At 39.8% G+C, this 26,005-nt stretch overlaps 2 protein-coding genes across 4 annotated transcripts in view; both read right to left on the reverse strand.

Moving 5' to 3' along the window:
* The window catches only part of ATP6AP1L (ATPase H+ transporting accessory protein 1 like), a 756,678-nt gene that overhangs the window by 464,466 nt on the left and 266,207 nt on the right, over positions 1 to 26,005 (reverse strand). The window lies entirely within an intron of this gene.
* The window catches only part of RASGRF2 (Ras protein specific guanine nucleotide releasing factor 2), a 137,276-nt gene that overhangs the window by 11,178 nt on the left and 100,093 nt on the right, over positions 1 to 26,005 (reverse strand). For both annotated transcript variants that reach the window (XM_030470267.1, XM_030470266.1), the window contains exons 18-20: positions 17,098 to 17,204; positions 7,271 to 7,383; positions 306 to 366 (exon numbers count right to left, since the gene is read on the reverse strand). In XM_030470267.1, coding sequence (XP_030326127.1) covers positions 306 to 366; positions 7,271 to 7,383; positions 17,098 to 17,204 — 281 coding nt within the window. The remainder of the gene's footprint in view (positions 1 to 305; positions 367 to 7,270; positions 7,384 to 17,097; positions 17,205 to 26,005) is intronic.

The following is a 26,005-nucleotide window of genomic DNA, read 5'->3' on the forward strand; positions in this document are numbered from 1 at the left end:
TCTACATAGGTTATCTACATAGAGTCTGTGCATTCTGCATTAATTTTCACATAACCACTTTGCAAGTATCTTTTTTTTCCCTTCATTATTCCATTGTTTGATTTAAATACAAATCCTAAAGTTTTAACCTGTTCATCTATGACAGTCTTAATTTCTCTAAACTGAACTGTGCATTGCTGATATAAAACAACAGTATTTCTGTCCACAACTGTAAAGTTGCAGTTGTGCTACATTTTATTGACTTAAACACACAACATTTCTATAGGAGGATTTAATTTAATGTTTAAATTTCAAGATGAACTTACCATCTGAATGATATTCTCTATTTTTAAATGGGTATCATCTTGATCATCTTGTGAAAGAGCCCTGAAAAATTAAGTAGCAGAACATTCTATATAAATAAAATTGCCTATGGTTCTGAGAAAACCAAATAGGCAAGCATGTTTATCTAAAATAAATCTTAAGAGTGCAGCTGAAGAGGTTGAAAGAAATAATAAAATAAATCTGGTACCTAAAATCTGATGTCTTGTTCTAAGTAAAAGTAGTAGTAATGTAAGGTAAAATGATTGCCATAAAGGCTTAAAATCTCTGAGCTAAGAACAGCATATACTATAGAATGGTCAATGACAATAGCTACTGTACATATATGCTGATTACAGTGACAAGGTTTCTAAATCTATCCTACTTTGACTTTAGTGCAAAGAAGCTTGGTGGACAAACTAAAATTCCCTTTTCAAGAACTGGACTGGCAACGCAAAAACACAACACGGTGAGAATAACATGTAATCAGATGCTCTCTATTCAGAATAATCTTAGGAAACCTAAAGGTGGAGAATTACATCTCAAGCCTTTTCTCTGATTTTTAAACTACTATGCTAAATGATATTTTGGGGAAATGTTTGAAAAAATCCAACATTTGAGAAGTGAAGAAAAGACAGCAACATGGGCATGCATAAAAGAGTGACTCATTGGGAAGTGCTCTTGTTTATTGGCACCACACTGCTTGTGAGGTGGGCCGATACCAACCTTATGAAATTTAACCAAGCCAAGCGCAAGGTCCTACACCTGGGTCGGGGCGATCCCAGGCACAGCTACAGGTTGGGCGGAGAAGAGATTCGGAGCAGCCCTGCAGAGACGGACTTGGGGGTGGTGGTAGATAAGAAGCTTAACATGAGCCGGCAGTGTGTGCTTGCAGCCCAGAAAGCCAACCGTATCCTGGGCTGCATCAAAAGAAGCGTGACCAGCAGGTCGAAGGAGGTGATCCTGCCCCTCTACTCTGCTCTTGTGAGACCTCACTTGGAGTACTGCGTACAGTTCTGGTGTCCTCAACATAAAAAGGACATGGAGCTGTTGGAGCGAGTCCAGAGGAGGGCCACGAGGATGATAAGAGGGCTAAAGCACCTCCCAGATGAAGACAGGCTAAGAAAGTTGGGGCTGTTCAGCCTGGAGAAAAGGCAGCTGCGTGGAGACCTCATAGCAGCCTTTCAATATCTGAAGGGGGCCTATATGGATGCTGGGGAGGGACTCTTTATTAGGGACTGTAGTGGTAGGACAAGGGGTAATGGCTTCAAACTTAAACAGGAGAAATTTAGGTTATATATAAGGAAGAAGTTCTTTACTGTGAGGGTGGTGAGGCACTGGAATGGGCTGCCCAAAGCCAGGCTGGACAGAGCCTTGGGCAACATGGTTTAGTGTGAGGTGTCCCTGCCCATGGCAGGGGCGTTGGAACTAAATGATCTTAAGGTCCTTTCCAGCCCAAACCATTCTATGATTCTCTGATTCAGTGTCGCACACAAAGAGCTGTGAGTGTGGATACAGACAACAATCCACTAGCAGATTTCACTTGTAGCAAGTACATGGTTTGCATTCAGTAATACAAGTGAAAAAAGTTATGACAGAAAGCAATGGTAATGAGAGATTCTTCTGGACTGTTTAACAGTATCCCTGTCAGGGAGGATTGAATGGGTTGACACCTCCATTTGTATTTACTTACAAATGAAGGAAGTAAATACATATGAAATAAGTTTCTAATTCTTAGAGTCAGCAGCTAAGATTAGACCTCTCTCTCACTTAAACTGGTCATGTCTGGCCAGTCCAAATATTAAAATAATTTTCTAGTGGAAAATATTAACATCTGTCTCCTTACTCCTTTATGGTACATAAGATATTTTAAGAATATTTTTAAAGCTGGTGTAAGTTATAGAGCTTGAAATGTATTGTTTAGTGAGATCATACAAGGCAGAAAATTGGTCATTCATCAAATTTTGACATCTGCATATCTCTGGATTTCATTTACATTTATTCTGAGGAAGAAAAAGGAGGAACTGTTTCTTGAACCACCTCTCCCCCCCCCCACCCCCCCCACAGATAGGACTATTTATCAGTTATTCACTGCTGTATAGTCTGAACTCCACACCTTACTGCTTCATCACCAATGAAATTTTAGCTAGATTTCAGGAGTTCGTAAATAAGACTGGTAAAATTTTAAGCAAAACATACTTCAGCAGGTTTGCCTAGCTTTCAGAACGGATATTTAATAAAAAGAAGCTTTTTTATCCTGCAGAGAAATCCTGTCAGTCCATTCAACAAGAATCTCATCATGCAAGAAATACCAGCTGTTCTGCTGATGATTCAAGAAGGCATGAAGCAGCTCAGTATCTCTCATAAACACTTTCCTTGCCATTCATATTCTATACAGAGTCTTTCCCAGAGCTGACCATATAATCTCCAGAATACAAACCAACTTCTTCTCCTTCTCTAATCTCTGCTAACAAAGGGACTGACTTCCCAAGAAATTTATATGCACATATGCACCCATACATTCAGTTTGTAAAAAGAGACATTTATACGCAATATCCTTCAAGTACACAGTCCATGGAACATACCCATACGTAGGCTCAGAAAGCACGAACTTTCTTTCACAAGTGTTTGAACATTGAATTTATTATAAGAAATGCTCTTCCTGACCTCACTCTGAATTCTTCTAATTTTCAGAGTCGAGAGTAGACTGTGAAAACTGAAATGCAGGGAAGTCAAGACTGAGGGTTGACTGGCAAACCAGAATTCTGATAGACTACATGTCTCAATATGCCAAGGCCTTTTAAATCTAAAAGCCTGCACCAAGCATCTCTTCAGAACAACTAAAAAGCCTATTCTATGACACTCACCAAGCAATTGGGTGAATTGCTATTTTCATGAGGGGCATGTCAACTGGCTGACCCCTCCTTCCCATTTTCATCCCGTCCCAGAGAAGCCCTCTGAATTGATGTTTCATCAAAACTTCTAGTTATGACAAATCTGTGCTTTCACGTAGAAAACATGCTGTTGAAAATATTCAAGTTGATTTCTAATAAAAGTAAAAAAGCCCTTAGGTTTTAAGTGGGTAACATACTTCTTCTTTAAGTAGTATTAGATGGAAGCCCTCCATCTAGAAGAAAACCAAAAAGACAATGTATTTCCAAGGAGGCGGGTATGTGGTGATGGTGGACTGAGCAGCATTTCTCCAAACCAGAAATTGGTACGTGAACCAAAAGAAGAACACAGTATCTGGAGCACCTCTACACATTTCTATAACAAAGAAGATTCTAGATACCATTAGGACATCCAGGGTGGGATTCACATCCTCTGCAAGTCACTGCCTGTGTTTTGTAATTGTCTGAGAAAGAAAAGTATCTTCTATGATCTCTGGAGGAACAGCCAAGAGACCTAACTTTAGACAATTTGGGTGGAATCTCCTTCATGATAGGCAGTTACTCTAGAAGAAGTGCTTCATTAGATGTCTACAGTTTGTTTCATGCTTAGGTGCTTCAGTTAGCCACCAAAGAATTTTTTCTAAGACAACATAGAGAGGAAACCTCTTTCCCCTTACTGTCATTATAACCTGTGCGTGGTTCAAGGAACAAGAAATTATTTTATTCCATTACAGGCCTTCTCTTAACATTCAGAACATTGACTGTAATCTGCCATGTTGGTAAACGATAGAAAATCTGTAATCTGATGCAGAACAAGAAAACAATTATATGAGAGATATACTGGTGTAGAACATGGTGTCTCTTCACGTCTTCATGCAGTATGGGAACATTTGCTTAAAGCTTAGCAGTTCCTGGTGAAGAAGAACATAGCCTTAGTTGTCCCTACTACAAGAGTCATCTTCAGAGACAAGTAACAGAACTCTCCCATTTTAGGGAAGAGCATGTTCAGTGTTTGCTTTGACCTACTCCTACAACGACCCACGGCACCATGGGAGGCATTAGGCAAAAATGGCAGCGAAAGAACCATTTCCAGGTCACCATGTCTTCTTTTTGCACATGAAGCAGTATCTTTGTTTTTAGCACAACTACAGAAAAAACTTTGTTCTTCTGGCAACAGAAACCTGGTTGCCAACTGGGTTCATAAAACTATTGTCAGACAGGATGTAGGCATGCAGATGTTGTCTCTTCTGCTTCTCTTCGTTTCTCATTCTTCATGAAATCAGTTCCAGAATTGAGCAAGGACCTTTTCAACCTGCCGGAAGAGCTAAACCCTCCTGATAAAAAATAGTCCTCAGTTTTATATTTTGGATTATTAAAAAGTTAACATTTCAAAGAGCAGTCTGGAGATGGTTCCACCTCTGAATCCACTAACAAGCTGAGAAACTGGAGGATCAGAGGGACTCCTGCTTGATGCCCGTTACCTGAGATGGTTCACAAAAGTTTGTGTTTACAGTCTCCACGGGACAGCAGGTCCAAGACTAGCAACCTGATCAGGTTTTTTTCAAAGCTCATTAATCTTCCTATTTCAATAATGTGCAATAAAAACGAAGGCTTGTGGAATAATAAAGGAATATGTGCCCCTGTGTCACTGTCACAGACACACAGTTTCACACAATTACATTCAACTGCAGATTATTCCTTAAATTCTACAATTTGCTCTTCTTAGTTGATTATATAGCATTGTTCAGAGTATATATTTCTGGAAGTAACTACAGTGCTTTTTTTAGCTTGGAAAGCTTGCCTAATTACCTGACAACCCATTTTCCTGACGTGATTTAAGAACCTCCTTTCAGTGAAAAGGTGAGATGTACCACACATTTGTGTATTTCACCCCAGCTGAATGATTTTTTTGTCCAAAGCCAGAATTGCTCCAATACACTCTTTCTCACAAGGTCAGTGAAGCAGTTCCTGCTCATGGAGAATTAATTTCTTTACCAGCTAACTGTTAACACATATGGACATGCCTGGTAAATAACTGCCTCCTGTATGTCTGGTGAGTGAGCAGTTTTGCTCAGCATAAGACAGTCTGATTTATGAGATAACATTTTAAACTTAGAGACTATGATGTCCTGATGACTGCAGTTTAACAACAGCTTAAATTATGAAAGTGTTATTTATGCAACAGCTTCTATCTGAAAGTTTATTTATGCAATAACTCTTACTTGAAAGTTTATGGGCAGTTTGTGTATATAATAAACATATGGATAGGACACAGGAGTAATTTCAGCTGCTACTGAAATATGGTACTACGGAAAACAGAACAGAGTTGTTTTTCAAACCCTATGGACAGCAATACTGTGTTATCGATGCTTATTGGAGTTAGTGCTGAAATAATATTGAAATAGTATAGAAATGTAGTTGAAATATTATTGAATATTTCAGTTGAATAATATTGAATATTGTAGCTGAAATACTATTGAAATATTTGACAAACAAGCTGTTTGCATGCAGGTATGTTAGCAGCATTGCCAGTCTTGAAGAGCAATAAAGGATTTTTGGTCAGCAATGTTAGCCGAGGCTTAAATTTCATGCCTAATTTTGAAGGAAGTGGGACATCCATCTCCCTCCCCCCCTCCCCCCCCAAAAAAAGTGTGCAAATTCACAGTGTGGTCAAAAATTCAGTCTGAATTTTTGAAAAATTCTGAAACATGTTTAATGTAAATATCTGATTAACTGTGGTCACTAGAATATAAAGTGTGCTCAGATAGTAATAAGTGCTAGAAGGGAAGAGAGGGCAAACAATACCTACCATTTCATAGAACAGCAGTAAAAGCATGCAAATGGGGGCAACGCACAGTTTACACATAATTACCAAGGTTCCATATATTTATTCCATTACTCTGCCAGAACAGCCAATCCAGGTTTATTTTCTCATATTTTTTAAGAAGCTAAAGGTCTTAAGGTAATTTCCCCCCCGTGAGCAATCTGATAGAACCTTTGCTGTCACACATATTATTAAAACCCATTACACTAACCCTTTTTGCTCTTCTTGCTTGGTGTTTCTTACACAGAAATACAAGAAAAAACCTCACTATTTTTACTTGGAATAACAGCACACACAGTATTATTAAAATGGAGGTTTATTTTTATTTATGTGAAATTTAAGTAGGATCCCATTGAGATTAAGTGCTTTTATTAAGAACTTATCTTTGTTTCTTATCCTTTGACGTTTTCCCCCTCAATTGAACATGTTTTCCCCCTCAATTGAACATGTTTCCCCTCATTGTTTTTCATCTAAGTATCTGATGGAGAAACCTGCCAAGTGATCTTAGAAAACTCAGACACACAGCATTTACTGCACCCTTAGTTGTTTTCCTGCAGAATACTTACACAAATACTGCAAAGCATGTCACAGATTCATCTTGTTTTTAAATCATATCTTATTTTAATAACTGATTAGTCTTTAAATGTTCACTGCTCCTTAGTAATGTGGAACAATTTACATGAAAATCGGTGTCTGTAAAATATCTGCACTTAGTAGATGGAATTATTTTCACTGATAAATGCATATAAAGATTTGTCTTTTTGGCATGACTGGACACTCAACTCTGTAATATCAACCCTAAGTAACAAAATAAGGTGTTCTAACCCTAATTTAAATAGTCCTGGTTATGCAGAAGCTTAAAGGTCTTCTACTTCAGGGCATTAATTAAACAAGAATTCCTCTCTGTAAGCTACCCAAAGAACTTTGGACATGGTGTCAACACAAAGGAGAGTGCAAACATGGTCTTATTAGGATGTCATGACATGCTAGGCTATCATCAGCCTTTCGTGAGCTTAGCAGACTGAACCCATGGCTGCCAGCCGTTCTGCAGCAGAATTTTCTATAACAGTGTTCTTATGAACGGATCTTAAAACACTCTCTGTTTTATAGCGAATAAAACACTTTATAGCTAATAAAATCCTTCAAAATTAAATACTCTGGAGAAAAACCAAACCCTGTGTATTCAATGATACATGATCCCTTAACTATTTCACATGTTATAGTTAACTCACTAACTTATTAGAAACTTACTTACCTCAGTATATTTGCAGTAGCTTTTCTTTCTTGTGGCAAAAGGTCAGGGTCTCTCAAAACTTCTTCCAGCAAATTTAACACATTCATTTTCAGCTCGTTGTTCAGCTCAAAATCCTACAAAGGAAAACAATTTTACTTCCTTTTGTCTAAACAATGTTGATCAAAAAACTGAAAACATATACATCTGTGTGTTTTGCCTTCCCCCCCCCCCCCCGTAAGTTTTGAAACGATTTAGAGAAAATTGGAAAACTGTTGTAATGAACAGGCCACAAAGGTATGAGCCCTGAAAGGCTGTAATTTATCTCATTTTCCAACCTTTATCTTCTGTGTAGAAATGCGGAAATCACTTAATCTTTCTCCTCTGCAGTAAGAACTGCCATCTCACCAATACCTACAAAATACCTTGCTCTCTCTTATCCTGACTATAAAATCAGAAAAACAGTTTAATTGCAATACTGACACCACTGCCTAGCGAGGCTAGACGCTATTGTTTGGTTTGGGTTCTGGGGTTTTTTTCACTGTTTTCTTGGATTTCTCTGTTTTTCTGCTTCCTACTCTGGTATTTTTATCTCATACTCATCATTTAGTAATGGTCTGCTTTTTGTTCTGCATAGTGAAGTACTAAACCTAATAAGCTTGATAAATCAGACTACAGCACTCTGGCACTGCACTTAAGAGCTTTGGCATTTTAATTACTTCTGAGGCAGACTGATATATCACACAGGACTGCAATTCAAGAGCATGAGACACAACAACCATAGAATCATGGAATCACAGACTGGTTTGGGTTGGAAACGACCTTAAAGCTCATCCACTTCCAACCCCCTGCCACGGGCAGGGACACCTTCCACTAGATCAGGTTGCTCCAAGCCCCGTCCAACCTGGCCTTGAGCACTGCCAGGGATGGGGCAGCCGCAGCTTTTCTGGGCACCCTGTGCCAGGGCCTCAACCACCCTCACAGGCAAGAACTTCTTCCTAAGATCTTATCTCAATCTTGCCTCTGCCACTTTAAAGCCATTCCCCTTGTCCTGTCCCTACAGGCCCTTGTCAAAAGCCCCTCTCCAGTTTTCTTGTCAGCCCCTTTTAGATGTCGGAAGACTGTTACAAGGTCTCCTGGAATCAGATCTGTTGGTAAGAAAATCAAAGAATAGAACAACATACAAGCTTTAACGTGAGAGAACTTGCAGGCAAGTCTTGGAGTAGACTCCAAAATTGCTTCTATTTGGCTCAAAGCTAGCATTTCAGTAAGTAAACTAAACCCAAACCTTCAGTTATCTAGTGCATCACAGATCTTCCTTCATAACCCACAGTTACTTGCAAGCAGGACCATGTTTGTGGCGAGCTTCTGCTTGTTTCCATGGGAACGCAAGCCATGAAATTACTGAAAATGGGAACTATTTGGCACCTCTGTGCAAGAGCTGCGTATTTCATTTTCCCAAAGAACCAGCTACAATGCTTCTGTTGCGACAGGCTCCTGAACTGACAGGATTCCTGGAGATGCATGCCTCTGGGGAGAACCACCCCTGTTGAAGACACACGTCCTCACACCACAGGCTTCAATGGAGAGGATATGGGAGCATCAGAGCACACCCCAAGTCACAAAGTGATGCTTGTTTTGGAAAAGGGATGAAATGTTTAAGAGGAGGAGAAGAATCCATGCTCATTAAAGAAGGTGGTGTCACAGCCATAATGTGACATGTCAGCTCAAAATGTTCGTGTCAGCAACACCCTGGGCATTTCTCTCCTGTTACAAGCATCCCCTTTTCATTCTTCAGGTTTCCTCACCTTGACAACACCTAATTCACATTTTTAAACCAAAATATGTCTCAGATTTTTTTGTGATATTTGTCCATATTAGAGAATACTGGAGAACATGAAGCTGTGCAGTATCAGGCTTTGGATGCGTTATTAGGTATAGCCCTCAAAGCCAAGCAAGAAATAGTTCTGGGTACTGCATTGTGTTTGTTTTACAAAACACATTTTCTATAGCCATAGTCCAAAATGACTCCCTTAGGAACTGTTCTAGCCTGTTTGCAAAAAGAAGACAGAGATTTTTATTTGTTTATTTAGGGTATGGAAATTGGAAATATTTCATTACTGAAAGCACAAGGAATGTAACTGAAGTACATGAGAGTACTGTTTGCTCCAGTGATCTTAAAAAGAAAAAAATTTGGAATATGAAACCATCAAAATTTAGCTAAAAGAGAAACCTTGAGTCTGCACAAGCTTAAGCAGCAAGTGTAATTAATTTAGCGTTGTCTCTCCTACAGCTTGATGGTGAATGCTACATAAAAGAAGTTTCGTATCTTTGCTAGTTGTGCTACAAAAATATCATAAATGAACAGAAGAGGTATCCAACTCTAACATCCTCATTTAGCATGTTAGGTAAAATGTTCCGTAAAATTCTCTACCTGCCACTGTAAATGTGCAGATATAGAAAAAATGACAGCTGATGAGTTATGTAAAAGGTCTGCCTTAGAGACACCTAGGATAAGAATAGAAGGTGTGCAGTTCCCAACCGATCAAAATCAGTGCACACCATGTTCAGTACCACTTAATAAAGTTTCCAGCAGTAGAAGTCTGCAGCAAGAGACAGAAATGTATTAATTTTGCTGACATCCTCCTGCACTATGAAAGCAAGAGCCTCCTTTGTAACTACAGTGCACTAAAGTCAGCATGATTACGGTCTAAGCAGACTCATAACCAGCCTGTTGACCTCTCTCATGCACAGCATTAGACAGCAACGTTCTCTTCATATGCGCAAGCACATTTCCTTGCCAGGAGGAGCTAGGAAAGTCATGTAGTATGAGAAGTGCTTCAGAAGCAACCTATTCCAGCAGAGGAAAAGAAAAAAAAAAAGAGGGAATGATGGATTTGAAGTCACTGGCCAGAAGAAAAGAGGCTGCAGTAGAGGCAGCAGAAAGCAAGAAAAATAAAATTTAGCTATGCTGATGAGGTACAACTAGAAATATGTAGATTTGCTATTGGTGATTTATACAATATAATAGAATATAATCTTCAAGTTTTGCCATGGGCTCACTGAAACCCCAAAAGCTTTTCCTTCTCTCTTTCTTTAAATCTTCCTAAGTGATAGGAAACATTCTTCATTTAAACAATGTGAGGAAACATTGAATAACACAGACAAACAAAAGGGAGCTAAAACCTGAGAACCTAATTTATATTTGAGTTCGTAAGTTATAAGAACTACAGAAAACACTGGAGGGAGGGAAGGAAGGGGCAGGAGGGGAGAGAGATATAATGAAAGACTGTTTATAAGGAATTTGGAATATTTTTAAATAGCTAGGGTTTGCCCTATGATTTTAATATCTCCTCTGTCTTGCCAAAGTGTAAACAGATAATTATTTCAATGGCATCAGTGGAGTGGCTCTTAATCTCGTACACAGCGGATCAAACTCTATCAGAGTTAACTGAAGTTACTCCAGTGTTGCAGTCCCCTACAACAATATTTAATTTTCCAGCATAAAAGCACACTTCAACCATCACATCCAATTGTGCTGAGAGAAATGTTTATAAATTCACTGGCCACAAAACATTTACAGAAGAGGAAGGCAGAGAGAAAAGATATGATAACTGGCTCTCAGGAAAATTCATCCCTGAACTCGAAGTAAGTCTGGCTTTCTTCAAGAAGCAAGCAAAGAATAACAGCTTTGTCTTTCAGTTAGTTTCAAGCGCAAAGAGACATCATTCGGGGAAGAGTGCAAGTTCTGATTCTACAGTATCAGCATTAGCTTGTCACTCCTGATGGAATATAAACAGGTTAAAAGTACAAGCTATGTTAACAGCTATGACTGAGTAACTCCTGGCACATACAATACAAACCTCTCCTTATCCAAGCACTGTGTAATCCTGTAGTTACGAATCTAGCCATTATGTATCATCAGATTAAAGTGTTCAGAGCAGGTAAGAAATGTGACATCCCTGCCTGTAAGACCTGGGATGTAATACATTGAAGAGCTTTTCAGAAAGACCTCAGTGAAGAAGGACCTGCCAGGCTCCAGCAGAAGTGGGTGCAGAGTATTGCTAATTAGTTTGACTGCAAGCTTGGCTACTGTTCTGGGGGTGAATCACATTCCCTGGAGGGTCATGGTATAACAAACCCTTACACTTCTGCGACATCCAGGCAGAGCATAGCAGCAATTAAGTGCATTACTATTCAAAGCATAACTGTATTTTGCAAAGGGCATAAGTTTATGCAAACTGGATTTCTTTGCTAAGTGACCAATGGCACACTGGAAGGTTCACTCAGGGTTCCCTTGCTCTGCCTCTCTGGGGAAACCTCTCTGTTTCTTCAGTTCACAATTTGTATCATGATGTCTGCTTATTCCAGAAAGGACTCCAGAAATTCTTTTGCTGTTTCAAGGCAGAGGCCACGGATCCTAGGGATTTATTTGAAATGTATTAAAATACAGCACATCTTGCTATCATACAGTAAGTGTGGCATAATTGTTCACATTTCTACCATAAACACTGTAACTTTGCCAGGCATCGTATTCATAGAATCATAGAATCATAGCGTGGTTTGGGTTGGAAGGGACCTTAAAGCTCATCCAGTTCCAACCCTCTGCCACAGGCAGCGACATCATCTACTAGACCAGGTTGCTCCGTTCAGCCTGGCTTTTTCATTACTTTACGCCTTTAAACATGAGCCAAGTGGAACCCATGTAAAGGAATTTTTATCTTATTTTGTATTCCAGTGTACAAAATGGAACTGGCCAATTCATATGCACTAAAACTATTTTTAACTAACTGAAATCATGTTTGCTTGGACAATTCTCAGTATACAGGTGTCCAACATAATCCCCAAGTGCTACCGATAAGTACATCTGCAAAACCTTCTGTTGAAAACCCAAGACAGCTTTGTCAGCATGAACAAGAAAATGACTGGTAGTCATATGGTAGTATCTGAAGCAAGACAGGCATCAAGATCACGACTAGTACTCTCAAATTCAACCCATGGTCTGCTCCCCAGGTCTTGTGGCAAGTCCCTAACTCACTGATACTGTCTGGCAGCCATCTAGTTTGTAAGATAGTTAAGATTTGCCAATTCATTCCAGCTGAGATCTTCAAAGAAGCCAAGGGGAACAAGCACCCAGCTGTCATTCAGAACTGGGAAGTCTGGAGAAGCCAGTTTCTCTTTCTTCATCAGCAGATGCGAAAGCTTTCTCCTTGGACAAGCTCCATTTCAATCTGCTTGCCACAGAAGCAGAAAGCTCAATTTTGTAACATAAAGTGTTTAGATAAAAGACAAGAAAGTATTATTAAGCAAAGGAGGCTGCAAGACCTCACTAGGATAATGAAAATCATACAGAGACCTTCTCCTTTTGGCTTCCTTTTCCCTTCCTATTTTTCCATCTCTGCAGCAGTCAGTGGGAGTTTTATCCTCACAAGCCCTTTCTGTTCCCATCAACACTCCTGTCTTCACCATGACTGTCTGCCTCATCATTTGTGTTTTCATTGTTTACAACAGGAAAGTCTTATGCTGTTCCTCTCAATTACGTTTTAAAATGAATTGTAAACATTCTGCTATTATCCTTTTTTTTGGGGGGGAAAAAAAAGCTTTGTTGGCTTGCAGGTGGCTGAATGAAAAAGACAGAATAGGGAGAAAAAGAGGAGGGATAAGGAATGAAAAGAACAAAACATATAAATAAAAACCCCTGGAAAACCTAAAAGAACCATCTTTCACACTATGCTGATTTTGGCTGATGAGCAATACAGGTTTGATTCCTCTTGCTCAGTGGAGTAAAACCAAAAAGTATGTGATATGTATCACATTATGTGAGGAGGCTTTTTTTTTCCAAATTTTTACCTGTGCACTTGGGAGCACCTGGAGACATTATTTAGGTCATTCTGCTCTCCTGAAAGGGCTGCAGATCTGGCATTAGCACTATATATTTACTTGGAATTTAAGTGAGGCTCCCACAGAGTATGACCCAAGTTTTAAAAATAATGAATCTTTCTTCTAAGTGTTGTTTAGTGTGATTTCAAGATAACAAAACCACATTATGAAGGCACATCCTCTCCGAATAGGCTGAATTGTTCATTTTAATGATTCTGTTTTCTAGCCACAAACAAGAGGCAAGGTTAGATATTAAATACTGTTCACACTCAGTAAATTTTAAAAAACGTGCTTTAAAAAACCCCAACCCTAAACCATACACAACTGTGGTTTTGACACAATTGCAAGATACTGGAGGTAGCTAATTAATTCCATAACCTAGCAGAGGAAAGACCCTACAGACCCTTGCCAAGGATTTGGTAGAAAAAAGTGAGTAAACACAAGGCTCTGAACCATTTATTTGGATCGTTCCTCTGTCCCTCAGTTCATGCACTAACACTGACCCATGTTATTATACACTTGAGAGCAGCACACTGAAGCAAGCCAAAGGGATCCAGAGGGAGTGATGGAGGGTAGGGAATAACTAAGTGGGATAATATATGTAAAAGCACTTTTTAACAGGTGGTTGCATGTTAGTCTCTTTATGTTGCATACATTTATGATACATGGCACGCTCTCATGGGACTGTGTTCTGGGCACTACAGCACAATACATCTGTACAATAATTCAGGCAGACAAATAACTTGTAGAGAATTGACTGTCACTGGTGAATCAGAGAGCACCAAAACAGAGTTCGCTATGCTGCAGAATTATTCACATGCTGCAGTGTGAAGCATGTCTGCAGTAGCATCTCACACAGTATAAAGAGAACTAAAGAAATCCCCATCTAATGTCTTAGCTTCTCTTTACATTTAATAACAAGGAAATAGCATTTTGGCTGAAAAAATCTGTTTAGCAGGTCACCTCTTATAGTAGTGCAGGGTAGCAATGACCACATGGATCTCAGGCACACCACAAGGAGCACAGTCTACCACAGAGTGGGAGAAGCTGCTCCCACAGAGGGCAGAAATTGCCTATTTGGTTCTGGAAGTTTTTACAGCAAAAGCAAATTCAAAGTTAAGTAGAGAGAAAACAGTATCAGCAAAGCATACAGAATTGTATGTTTATTTTTGCAAAGATCACCTTATTTTATTTTGTGGGTTTTATTCCTTTTTTTTGTTTGTTTGTTTGTTTTGGGGTTTTTTTGGTTGTTGGTTGGTTGGTTTTTGTTTTGGTTGGGTTGGGTTTTTTGTTTTGGTTTTGGTTTTGGTTTTTTTACTAAGGGAATAAAACCTGCCCTTGGCTGCTGCTGAAGATGAAGAATGTCTCAAATGTACCAATCACAGAATCACAGTATCATAGAACGGTTTGGGTTGGAAGGGACCTTAAAGCGCATCCAGTTCCAACTCCCTACCATGGGCAGGGACACCTTCCATTAGACCAGGTTGCTAAGTGGTCAGAGAATGATTCAAATATCTTAAAATGCAGTGAAGTTTTTGGTACTTCTGTTGATCTCATTGAATTTTTGATGCTTATATTATTTTGACACTTTCGAAATCTAATAAGCATTTCTTCACCAGACACTGCTAGCTAAAGGTTCTCTGGCTTGCAGTTTGTGTTGTTACTATAAAATGAGGCTCTGAGCTACTGCTCTCCCAGATCTTTACTGCCAGTATTTCATAATATTTGGCCAGCCAGCAATTCTTTACTTGTCTTCCTTAAAGCAGTCCCACGTTTTTTTGGCAGAAACTAGTCAGTCATATCTGGTTTGCTTAGGTCTTCTGTCCTTTCTCTTTCCCTAGTCTCACCAGTAAACAACACAAAAAGCTGATTACATGCTCTGTTGCTGTAGCATTTGCTACTTTCTGTGCCAAAGTCCATGCATTTTAAAACATTTGCTACATTGGAATACTGGATTAAGATTGCTAGAGAACCAAAATCTGCCACCCTTGCCACGGAAAAAACAAAAGGCAGTGAGAGACTTGGGAGTCCAGGTGATAACTTCAACACTCAGCTTCCACTTTGAAGACGCCCAGTGTTGAACTATTACTCATTATCTTTGTCCTCTTAGTATTTCTGTAAGACTACTAACTGTAAACATTCTGCAAAAGTAGGTGCAAAAGTATCCAGGACAATATTATATCTTTGCATATCATGGGTACTTTTGAAATGGAAACAGAGAATACGTGTATTTTTAAGGAGAGAAAGTGTATTTTTGGTAAACTGCTACAATGACAGAGTGTGCTTGCACTCTTCACAGTTACTCTGTGTTTATGATAAAGAATCATCACATCTCAGTCAGGCTCCGAAATGTAATCTTCCACCTAAGCAGTTGTAGACAGTTCCTTAATATCAGCAAAATTCTGATGACTCCTAATGTTTTCACAATCACATTAATTAACTGTCTTTTAATTAGCACAGAATCTCAACTCCTAGCAATTACTTAATATGAACTGTGGCAGGGACATGTTAAACATGTACTGTACACTATCATAACACAGAATAATAATAACAGACTTATGTTCCCATTACAGCTCAAGATTTTGCCATGAGATGATTTTCAATTAACAAGGTCAAAGAAAACTTGGTGTACATAGGCTGCTTCCAATAACTCAAAATGTTTAATCATTCCCATGACACCAAGAGAGGTTTTATTAATCTCTTCTGGACTGTTCAGCTTTTCAAACACAACCAATTTCACAACCACAACACAAATTTTCCCATTTACGCATTTCTTACTGACTTCATTCCCTAGCAAAGTTAACCTCTATGAAAATTACACCCATTACACGGAAAAAAGGGGATTGTGTTTGACATAGGACAGTTTGACATTGCTGCAGTTAGCTGTGCAATAAACCCTTTTTAGACCAAGTGTTCTTGATTATTATCATGTAGTGCCAAATCAGTATAATTACCGTGAAGTACCCTTCTATCCAAGGCATGCAAAAATCTTTCATTTGCTTCCAGAGTGCTCTTTCTCTTTCCCTCCCTCCTTTCTTCTTTCCTTTCTTCCTTCCTCCTTCCCTCCCTCTGTCCCTCCCTCCCTCCCTCCTTCTCTCCCTTCCTCTGCTTCTCCCTCTCTCCCTCTCACCACCTTTTCCTCCTCCTTTCCTTTTTCCCCTTTCCCTTCCCTTCCCTTCCCTTCCCTTCCCTTCCCTTCCCTTCCCTTCCCTTCCCTTCCCTTCCCTTCCCTTCCCTTCCCTTCCCTTCCCTTCCCTCTCGTCCCCTCCCCTCCCCTCCCTTCTCTTCCCCCCGCCACCCGTCTCTTCTCTTCCCCTCTTCTCTCTCCCCCCTTCTCTCTCCTCTCTCCTCCTTTCTCCTCTTTCCTCCTTTCTCCTCCCCTTCCGACCTCCTGACCTTCCTCCTGACCTTCCCCCCATCCTTCCTCTCACCTGGCACCTTAAAGGACATTTCTATCTATGAAATTCTGCTAGCTGCTCAGATTTCTTCACCCCTTCTCCTCTGCCAACACAGTTTTATGATTATGTATCAGACCCACAGTCCTGTCATGGTTGTAGAAAGTCTGGTGACTCTTCCCAGATTTCACAACAAATAAATAAATACCTGTATGCAAATACCAGCATTTTAACACGGTCTAACTGAACTAAGCTGCCAGTAGCATGGACACTGACAATCTGAAAGATTAATTCAACCTGCCCATTATGTATTTCAACACACATTATAACAGTAAAGCATTCAAATGGAGTGTTACCAGCAATAATGTTGTAACTGGGTATTTGCAAGGCTAGATGAAGGATTCCTCACTTGCTTAACAGTGTGTTTTTACAAGCTAAATTCTCCGTATCGCTTTTACAGCACTGACTTTTCAGACTGTTTGACTTTCACAACACTATACAGCAGCCTAAAATATTTAGTAGGGAGAACATAAACGTATTACAGCTGGAAAGGAGAAAAGTGCAACAGAAGAATACCTGAGAATGCTTGGACACCCAGTGGCGCAAGACATTTAGGACGCGATTTGTGGCTGCTCTGCGTATTATGAACTCTTTGTCGCATGTGCGTTCAGAGTTGTTAAATCCTGGAAAAAGCACACATTAAAGTTAATGGAGGTAGAAAAAATTCAAATACAGTACAAAAAACATTGGTAGACTGGAAGCTCATAGAACATTTATGTGCAATAAAAGGAAAGATGCCTATATAGACTTGCAGACCATTTGGACTGTTGAAATTCTGCAATATCTGTAGAATACAGCCTTGCACATCACAACTAACACAGACACCTCCCTGGGTCAGCATTCAGTTTTAGAAACATGAAGAATATTTGTGTGCATCATTAACATCAAGGTCTCCCTTCAGTATAGAAGAGAATAACAGTAAAAACCAGGACAAGCCCAAAAATGTACAGGGCCTGTCATCAAGCAGATGACAGAAGGAAAAGTGAATATCATTTAGAAAGGGGAAAGAGGTAAATTTCAGAAGGTAAAGAAATAGGGGAGGGTAGCAGTTTAAACAGACAACAGAAGAATGTCAATACAAGAAATGTTCCTTTGTAGCAGCAGTATTATACAGTCAACAGAGACTGCTCAAAAAAGCTATTTTATTTTTTTTTTTACCACTGGGTGACAATAAAGTGAGAAGGTATGCAGAGAACACATTTACAACCCCAGCTGCCTGAAAACAGAGTTGCCAACTGCAACATTTCCCTACACATCTTGTAAATACAGCTTTTTCTTTTTTTCAGTCAACAATATTTACTTATAAATAGTTTCAAAAACAAGCAAGAAAGTTTCTTCCTACAGTCACATTATTGCTTCTCTTCTTATTCTGCTGTAGCTCTATCATAGACACAATCTGTATGATAAAATAATTATCACGTTATTTTAAGAATAATAATTTATTTTATAAAATCACCAATTAAAAAAAAAATTGTTAACTGAAGATATACTTTAGAAGTCTACAATTTTCTAAGTTTCTGTTAGATTTGATCTTACATTGTGCTGCTTTCCATTTCACTCAGTACACAGTCCAGGGAACAGCTGGAAACACCCTTCTATTTTACCAGTACTTTACTATATTTTTGGCATAAAATCTGTTCCAAAGCATGTGTATTATTATAGGTAACAAAAACAGATTGAAATTCTATTTATTCTGGGGAAAACTCATTGGAAGTATTCTTAGAGCCCAGTAGCAGTTTTGCTCTATTTTTATTAAAGGCAATCCAAAAAATCCAAATTGTTTCTCTATATTTTTTGAATGATCAGCAGGAAAACAAAAGATTAACTGTATTCTTACATCTTTTACTGCAGATTGGACCACAAACTCCAAATATATTTTCTAACTTCTGTTTCATGGAAGCTTTTTAACCTATGGCATATTACACTGTTGGCATCTAAGATTCAATATCAAAGGAAGTTTCATATTAAAACAGCTTCTGGTATTTCACTGCCCATAAACAGCAAGGTAAACAAAATCTCTGAGGCCTTAGTAAAAGCTAGCATAGGCAACATTTTGTGTTTTAATTTTCTATGCCTTCCACAGTTAACCTCTCGCAGAAGCAATTAGGCATACACATTATAAACTGTTCAATTAGCCACTTAATTGCAGCAATGAAAGTTGCAATGAAAATTACATATTAAAGCAGTGGAGTCTTTATCAAAGTAACGTTAAGGAAAAGGAGTTTCAGTAAGCTGGAAGGAAAATAGAAAAAAGCCTACAGAGACAGTTTTCAGTTAGTTGCAAAAAGAGTAAGAAGAGCAAGAAAGGAAGAAGGAAAACCTCCAGAGATCACTTCAGCAAACATCTATGGTCCTCAGATTTTCATCAATTTTTTAGCAGTAATTAGCTTGTTGCGGAGAATAAGCAACATGTTCACTCACATCCACATTGCCAGTACTTAATGTTGATGCCTTGAACCTGTAAATGGAGATCTCCAGTTTTGTAAGAAAAGAATCATAGAATACCAGGTTGGAAAGGATCATCTGGTCCAATTGTTCGTGGCAAAAGCATGTTCCAGACAAGATGGCAGCACTCTGTCCAGCTGAATCTTAAAAATATCCAACATTGGGGAATCCACTACATGGCTAGGGAGATTATTCCAATGGCTGATTGTTCTCCTTGTGAAGAATTTTCCTCTTGTGTCCAACCTGAACCTTCCCAGGAGTAACTTGTGCCCATCACCTCTCCTCTTTTCCATGTGACTCTTTGTAAAACAGTGTCTACACTTTCGTTGTAGCCACCCTTTAAACACTGGAACATGGTGATAAAGTCTCCCGGGCCTCCTTTTTTCAAGGCTGAACAAAACAAGTTCTCTCAACCTTTTCTAATATGGCTTCCTAGTCCTTCTATCATTTTTGTGGCCTTTCTCTGGACCCTCTCCAGCCCATCCACATCTTTTTGTATAGCAGGGACAAAACCTGAGCCCTGTATTCCAGGTGTGGCCTGACAAGCATTGAGTAGCATGGGATAATGACATCTTTATCTCTGCTGCTGATGCCCTTGTTGATGTCCCCCAGCACTCTATTGGCTTTCTTTGCCACAGCTGCACACTGTTCACTCCTGTTAAGCTTGTTTTCAACCAGGATGCCCAGGTCCTTTTCCACAGAGCTGCTCTCAGCCAGGTAGATCCCAGTCTTTGCTGCAGTCCTGGATTATGTTCTCCCAGGTGCCAAGACTTCTACACTAGTCCTTGCTGAACAAGAACTTAGGTTTTTGTTATCCCACTCTTCCAGCCTATCCCGGTCATTCTGCAGCGTGGCTCTCCTTTCCAATGTGTCCACTTCCCCAGTCAGTTTTGTACTGCCAGCAGACTTGGTCAGGTTACACTTGATCCCATCTTCCAGATCACTTATGAAGATACTGAACAGCAGTGAGCCCAATATTGATCATTGGGGGACTCCACTAGTGACAGGTTGCCAGTTTGAAAAGGAGCTATTTGCCACCACTCTCTGGTGCAGCATGTCAGCCAGTTCCTCACCCACCTCATCGACCACTTATTTAGGCCATAACATTTCTCTAGGAGGAGGCTGAACATAGATACACAAGTGAATTTAACTCCAAGTGGGTGATTCATTGTACATCTTCAGGTACAAGACTTCAAATAAATAACTAAATTGGTGAAATAAATGTTTTTCAAAATAAAACTGGAAATCTTTTAACTTCATTTTGACCTTGTTTTTAAATACCAAACAACTCAGAGAGCCAGGATGTGTTTTCTTCTTTCTTCACAAAAGCCCCCTAGAATCTATTGTTCTTTATTGGAACAAAAAAGAAACGCTCACTGTCCAAGACTTAAATTTGCAGGTTGATTCTGAAGAAAATCATGCTTATGACATTTTCTTGTGGCAATTGAATGCAGTGGAATACCCAATATTCTCTGTATACTGGCTTTAGTGTTCTTCCATTTGGATGTCTGGATTTACCTCAAGGTTTTTCCTCAGGATTTGTTTTCAGTAACAGTAGACCTCGGGTAGGCTCTGTATGCAGTGGCTCTGACATCAGCTCAGCAGTGTCAGGCCTTAAGCCAGAGCCCGTAATGCTGGAGAATAATACATGGAGTCCTTGGACCTTCCTGAGGCAACTGAGGCTGGAGCAGGACAAAGCTACTGGGACTTGTAGTGTTCAGAAAAAAAAGCGTCTGACTCTGTTCCTCTTCTACACTCTACCATGCTATTTCCAAGCAAACCATAGAATCATTTAGGTTGGAAAAGACCTTTAAGATCATCAAGTCCAACCATTAGCCTGGGATTGCCAAGTCCACCACTAAACCATGTCACTAAGGGCCTTGTCGACATAGTTTTGGAACACTTTGCAGCCATGGAAGGAACATAGATCAATTCAGGACAAAGAGATTGAATACACTCCAACTTCAAAAATCGGTGACAATCTTCTAGGCAATGCTGGAGATGTATTACAAGAGATGAAGATGAAGAACTACCCTTCATGAGGATAGAGGTGTACAAGTCATCATTGACAGGTGCAGGGAAGATTTAGGTTGGATATAAGCAAGAAATTCTCTACTGTGAGAGCACTGAGGTCCTGGCATAGGTTGCGCAGAGAAGCTGTGGCTGCCCTACCCCTGGCAGTGTTCAAGGCCAGGTTGGACAGAACTTGGAGCAACCTGATCTAGTGGAAGGTGTCCCTGCCTGTGGCAGGGCAGTGGAACTGGATGGTCTTAAGGTCCTTTCCAAGCCAAGCCATTCTATGATTCTATAATTCTCTAGGTTTACCACCAGAAGACATTGCAAAGTGCGAACCTGTTGCGCAGTGGTGCTTAGAATGCAGCTCTTAGCATTTCAATCCTGAACTGACTTGTAACTGAAGCCAGAGCCAGGACTGTCAGCATGCAGTAAATATTGTTACCATCCTCATCATTAAAATGCCCAACAGGCACAGATTAATTAGGTTAGTCTAAAAATTAGAAGTTATTTAATAGCTGCTACTATTCATTACATAAGCTTAACTAGATTTATATACATGAATTTTTCATTAAAATTATAGACAATAGACCCCATATTTTTATTTATTCACCTATATATCAGAAGACCGTGTAAGTTACACATAGATAGATACCAGGAAATCTATTCAAAACTGATGTTAGCTCCCTTCCAGTCAGTATAGCAACAGCTAAACCCCCCCACCATTTAAAGTGCTGGATTGCATCATTCCCAATACTAAGGAAATGATGTCAGAAATCTAAAGAAAAAGTTAGTGAATATTGAAGGTGAAAGCAAAAAAATCTCAGTAGTTCTTACAGTCACTGAGTAGACCTTTTCATTAACCAAAAGGTGAAAACATGTAAAAGAAAAAGTACTCAAGAACATTCAAATTGCACAGAAGACTGCTATTAATTTCAGGATATTACAAAACTCAGAAAAAAATATCAGCTGCAAACAAGTAAGATCAGTAAGCATTGTTTATTTTTGTTCTTCTTTCATAGAAAACAGCTAAACAAAACACAACCTCCCCCCGCCTCCAATAAACTTACTGCCACAGCTGCATCATATAGGATTGGAAACATGCAAAAACAAGTCCAGTACTGGGTTTGCTCCTCCTAACTTTCAAAACCACTTGGGTTTTGGCATAGAAACTGCAAAGGGGAGATGATCATAGACTAAGATCTGATGAAGCCACTACAGAGGCTATCCAAACAGGCATCAGTGAATGTTGATGGTGCCATCAGTCTTTCCTGCACTTTTCATAGTGAAAATTCCTTCTAATGCATCAGCTTTGCTGCTGCTCCTTACTTCCTCTGGTCTCTCTCTGCCCATTTAATCCTCTCCTAATATAACTCCAAACAAAACCCTGAGACACCATGACAACTGCAACTATTCCATATGTGTAGCCTACTTGCTCATGCATATTTCAAGGAGTCCACTATACAACCTGATTTGGTTCTGCACATTCACATCACCAGTTTGGATAACCCAAGTGTCTGTTGCTGTTCACTCTGCAGACAAAAGGTAACCCAAATCCTCCAATTCTCTCTACTTTTGCAATAGGTGACAGTGGTTCTGGTCTAGCAGGAAATCCAAGCTGTCTCGCCTACTGCAACAAAACAGGAGACAGCCAGAACCTTGCTGGGCCACACATCACCTGCCCTGCCTGACCATATGTAAGTGTGAACCTGGACCTGCACTAAGTGACTATGCAAAGTTTGCAATACGAAATTTTGTCATCACTTAACCCTGCTATGCAGCTAAAAGAAAGGGTGCTGACCCACAGACCAGAACTGGGAGCCAAGGCTTCAAGTCAGATGTTGATCTGCAAGGAACAAGGGTTTCACCATACCTCTAAGGTATATCTTGGAAAGCATTCTACCAGTTTCCAATTAACTTTTTAGCATTTCTGCATCTGTTCTATTAAACCCTATATACTTTTTCTACTTATTTTGGGGCTAGGATTAGTTTTTAACTCTGATTATACAGTGCCTAGCATAATACCATTCCTGGCCAAGAGCTGTACCTGGAGGCACTCTTAGCCATGTAGGCTATAATCAAGGTGGGTTGAAAGGGTAATGAAATAGAACCACAGAATCATAGAATTGTTTGTGTTAATGCAGCACTGCCAAGCCCACCACTAAACCATGTCCCTAAGCACCACATCTACATATCTTTTAAGTACCTCCAGACATGGTGATTCTACCACTGCCTTGGGCAGCCTGTTCCACTGCCTTGGGCAGCCTGTTCCAATGCCTGACCATCCTTCTAGGGAAGGAATTGTCCCTAATATCCAGACTAAACCTCCCCTGGTGCAGCTTGAGGCCGTTTCCTCTTGTCCTATCCCTTGTTCCTTGGGAGCAGAGGCCAGCCACCTCCTGGCTCCATCCTCCTTCCAGGTAGTTGAAGAGAGCGATAAGGTCCCCCCCTGAGCCTTCTCTTCTCCAGACTAAACACCCCCAGTTCCCTCAGCCGTTCCTCATCACACTTGTGCTCCAGGACCTTCGCCAGCTCCGTTGCCCTTCTCTGGACCCGCTCCAGCACCTCAATGTCTCTCTTGTAGTGAGGGGCCCAGAACTGAACACAGGATTCGAGGTGCAACCTCACCAGTGCCCAGTACAGGGGGATGATCACTGCCCTGGCCCTGCTGGCCACACTGTTGCTGATACAGGTCAGGATGCTGTTGGCCTTCTTGGCTGCCTGGGCACAAGCTGGCTCATGTTCAGCAGCCATCAATCAGCACTGCCAGGTCCTCTTCCACCCACAGCAGCTTTCCAGCCTGTGTTCCCCAAGCCTCAGATGAAATTTCGTCTAACTTGGTATCCAGAAGCAAATCCTGGTGGAAAGAATCTCTAAAAGGGGCAGTTTTGAAGTGGTCCTTCACATAGTGTGATATCCTTGGCATTGAGCAGTTTTGGGGTTTAACTACACACATTACACTTAAATCAGTGGGTAAGAAGGCATGATTTCTTCTAAGTTCATCTTTACTGTGGTTCCAGGAGACAAGAAAGGCGAAGGGTCCAATCCAGCAGGATGCCAACCTTTGCAGTGTTTTAATTAGGATTCTGGATGGGACTGCTAACATCCAGATCCCAAGGTGAAATAGCCTGAAACACTCCTTGGTTAATATCTGCTTATCTCCTGAGGGAAGCAATCTTTCTACTTTAGAAATATCAGCAGTATTTCTAATCATTAATCATTTTAGTGGGCAGCTGCTTCAGTGAGTGCTGCTTCCAAGTAACATTTTTCCTCAGTATCTGTTGAGATTAATACACAGAGCTTTCACAAAGTTTCTTCATGTAACGGTAATGCAGATCCTTTACCACAGGCTGTCAAACACATTGTTAACCCGCCAGCATTGCTAGTTTCAGTGAATTACTTCTTTTAGTGTAATTCAATCACTCTGTTCATGTACTTGTCTTTAGATTATGTTATGCAAAACCTAGTTTCACCTTCAGATGTTTTTCTTATGTGCACTCTATTCAAAACTAATACCTTTATAGCTTCCACTATCATTGAGGATTAAAAAAAAGATGCTGAATAGACATAAATCTCAACATCTGCAGACAAAACAAGATTGAATTATGACAATACCTTGTACATAGATAGCTCTTCTGACGTAAAAGTCTAAAGCACTTTTCAGTGGTAGATATCATTATCTATCTCATTCATAGAGCAAAAACCACAGGCAATCAATGCCTACAGGTAGGATGTGTGGAATTGCTGCACTCAGGACCACATCCAAGGATCTCATCACATGTCAGCATGAGACAGAGAACAGGCCCCCTCCTCAAAAGTTACTAAGACATCCCTACAGCAAAATCCTATCCTGCTTTTTCTTCTCCTACTGAACAAACCTGACTCTATCAGCAATTCACATTGTTTCCTCTTTAAAATCCACCTCACCCAACAGGCACATCTGCATCATTAAATTTTGCACCATATATGTCAAACAAATTAAATGATGCACGTTTGTTTTCACATTTTTCATAAGATGTCAAAAACTCTTAGTCTAGTAACAGTTACTATACTCTGAATTTTGTTTTTCTCCGTTAATGCAGCAGTTCACAATTCCTGACCACAGTAATTAAATTGTTGAAATCGCTGATGATACATCTATTTTTAAGGGTTTATCTATACAAAAAATCATTTTCATTCACAAGATTTAGGGGTAAGTTTTTTGAAGTTATGAAGCGTGTCTTCAACAAATTTCTGGTGTCTTTCTTAGCAAAAACCCTGATTTCAGAAAAAGATTTTATGTGTCAGTTTCACTGAGATACTCTGAAGTCAGGCATTGAAGATATGTTAGCACCTAACATAGGACAAAACTGCACTCCAGCCTATGATGAGGTCACAGCAAACCCCACAAAGGCCAAGGGAGGTGGAAGGGGAACATTCATGGTTCATGAGACAAATGACAAAAAATCAAGAGAAATGTCAAATGCAGTTCTATCTTGCGAATTGCCTTTTTTCCTCTTTCTTCTGATAAATCTGCTCATGAGTTGTAGGCCAGTTTCATGCCTCAGTGTGGCCCAAATCCTGAAATCTTAGACTTGGCATAACATCAGTGTCACTTTCTGTCATGGATAAAGAATAAATAAACTCCAGGGTTGGAGTAGTTTTCATCAGATTAAAACTGAAACAGCCTCTCCAATGTATGCAGCACAAAAGGAAAGCCTTCCCAATATATATGCAGTGAAGAAAACCTAATTACAAAAAAGTTTTCTTTGATATACCTAAAAAAGCTTGGATGACTGAGTAAAGATACCCATCTTTATTGGTCATACATTGTCCAGCAAGACATCGAGTTTTACACATTTGTGTCAGAGAGTGAGTGGCTCAATATCAATATAAAATCTAACCTGCCAATGGTTCTGTTCTCCTATTGATTTCTTTAATGATGATATCAGGTTGAGACACGCTAGCCAGCTGAAGAATGGCAGAG

Source organism: Strigops habroptila, chromosome Z, assembly GCF_004027225.2.
Source record: "Strigops habroptila isolate Jane chromosome Z, bStrHab1.2.pri, whole genome shotgun sequence".
Taxonomy (NCBI): domain Eukaryota; kingdom Metazoa; phylum Chordata; class Aves; order Psittaciformes; family Psittacidae; genus Strigops; species Strigops habroptila.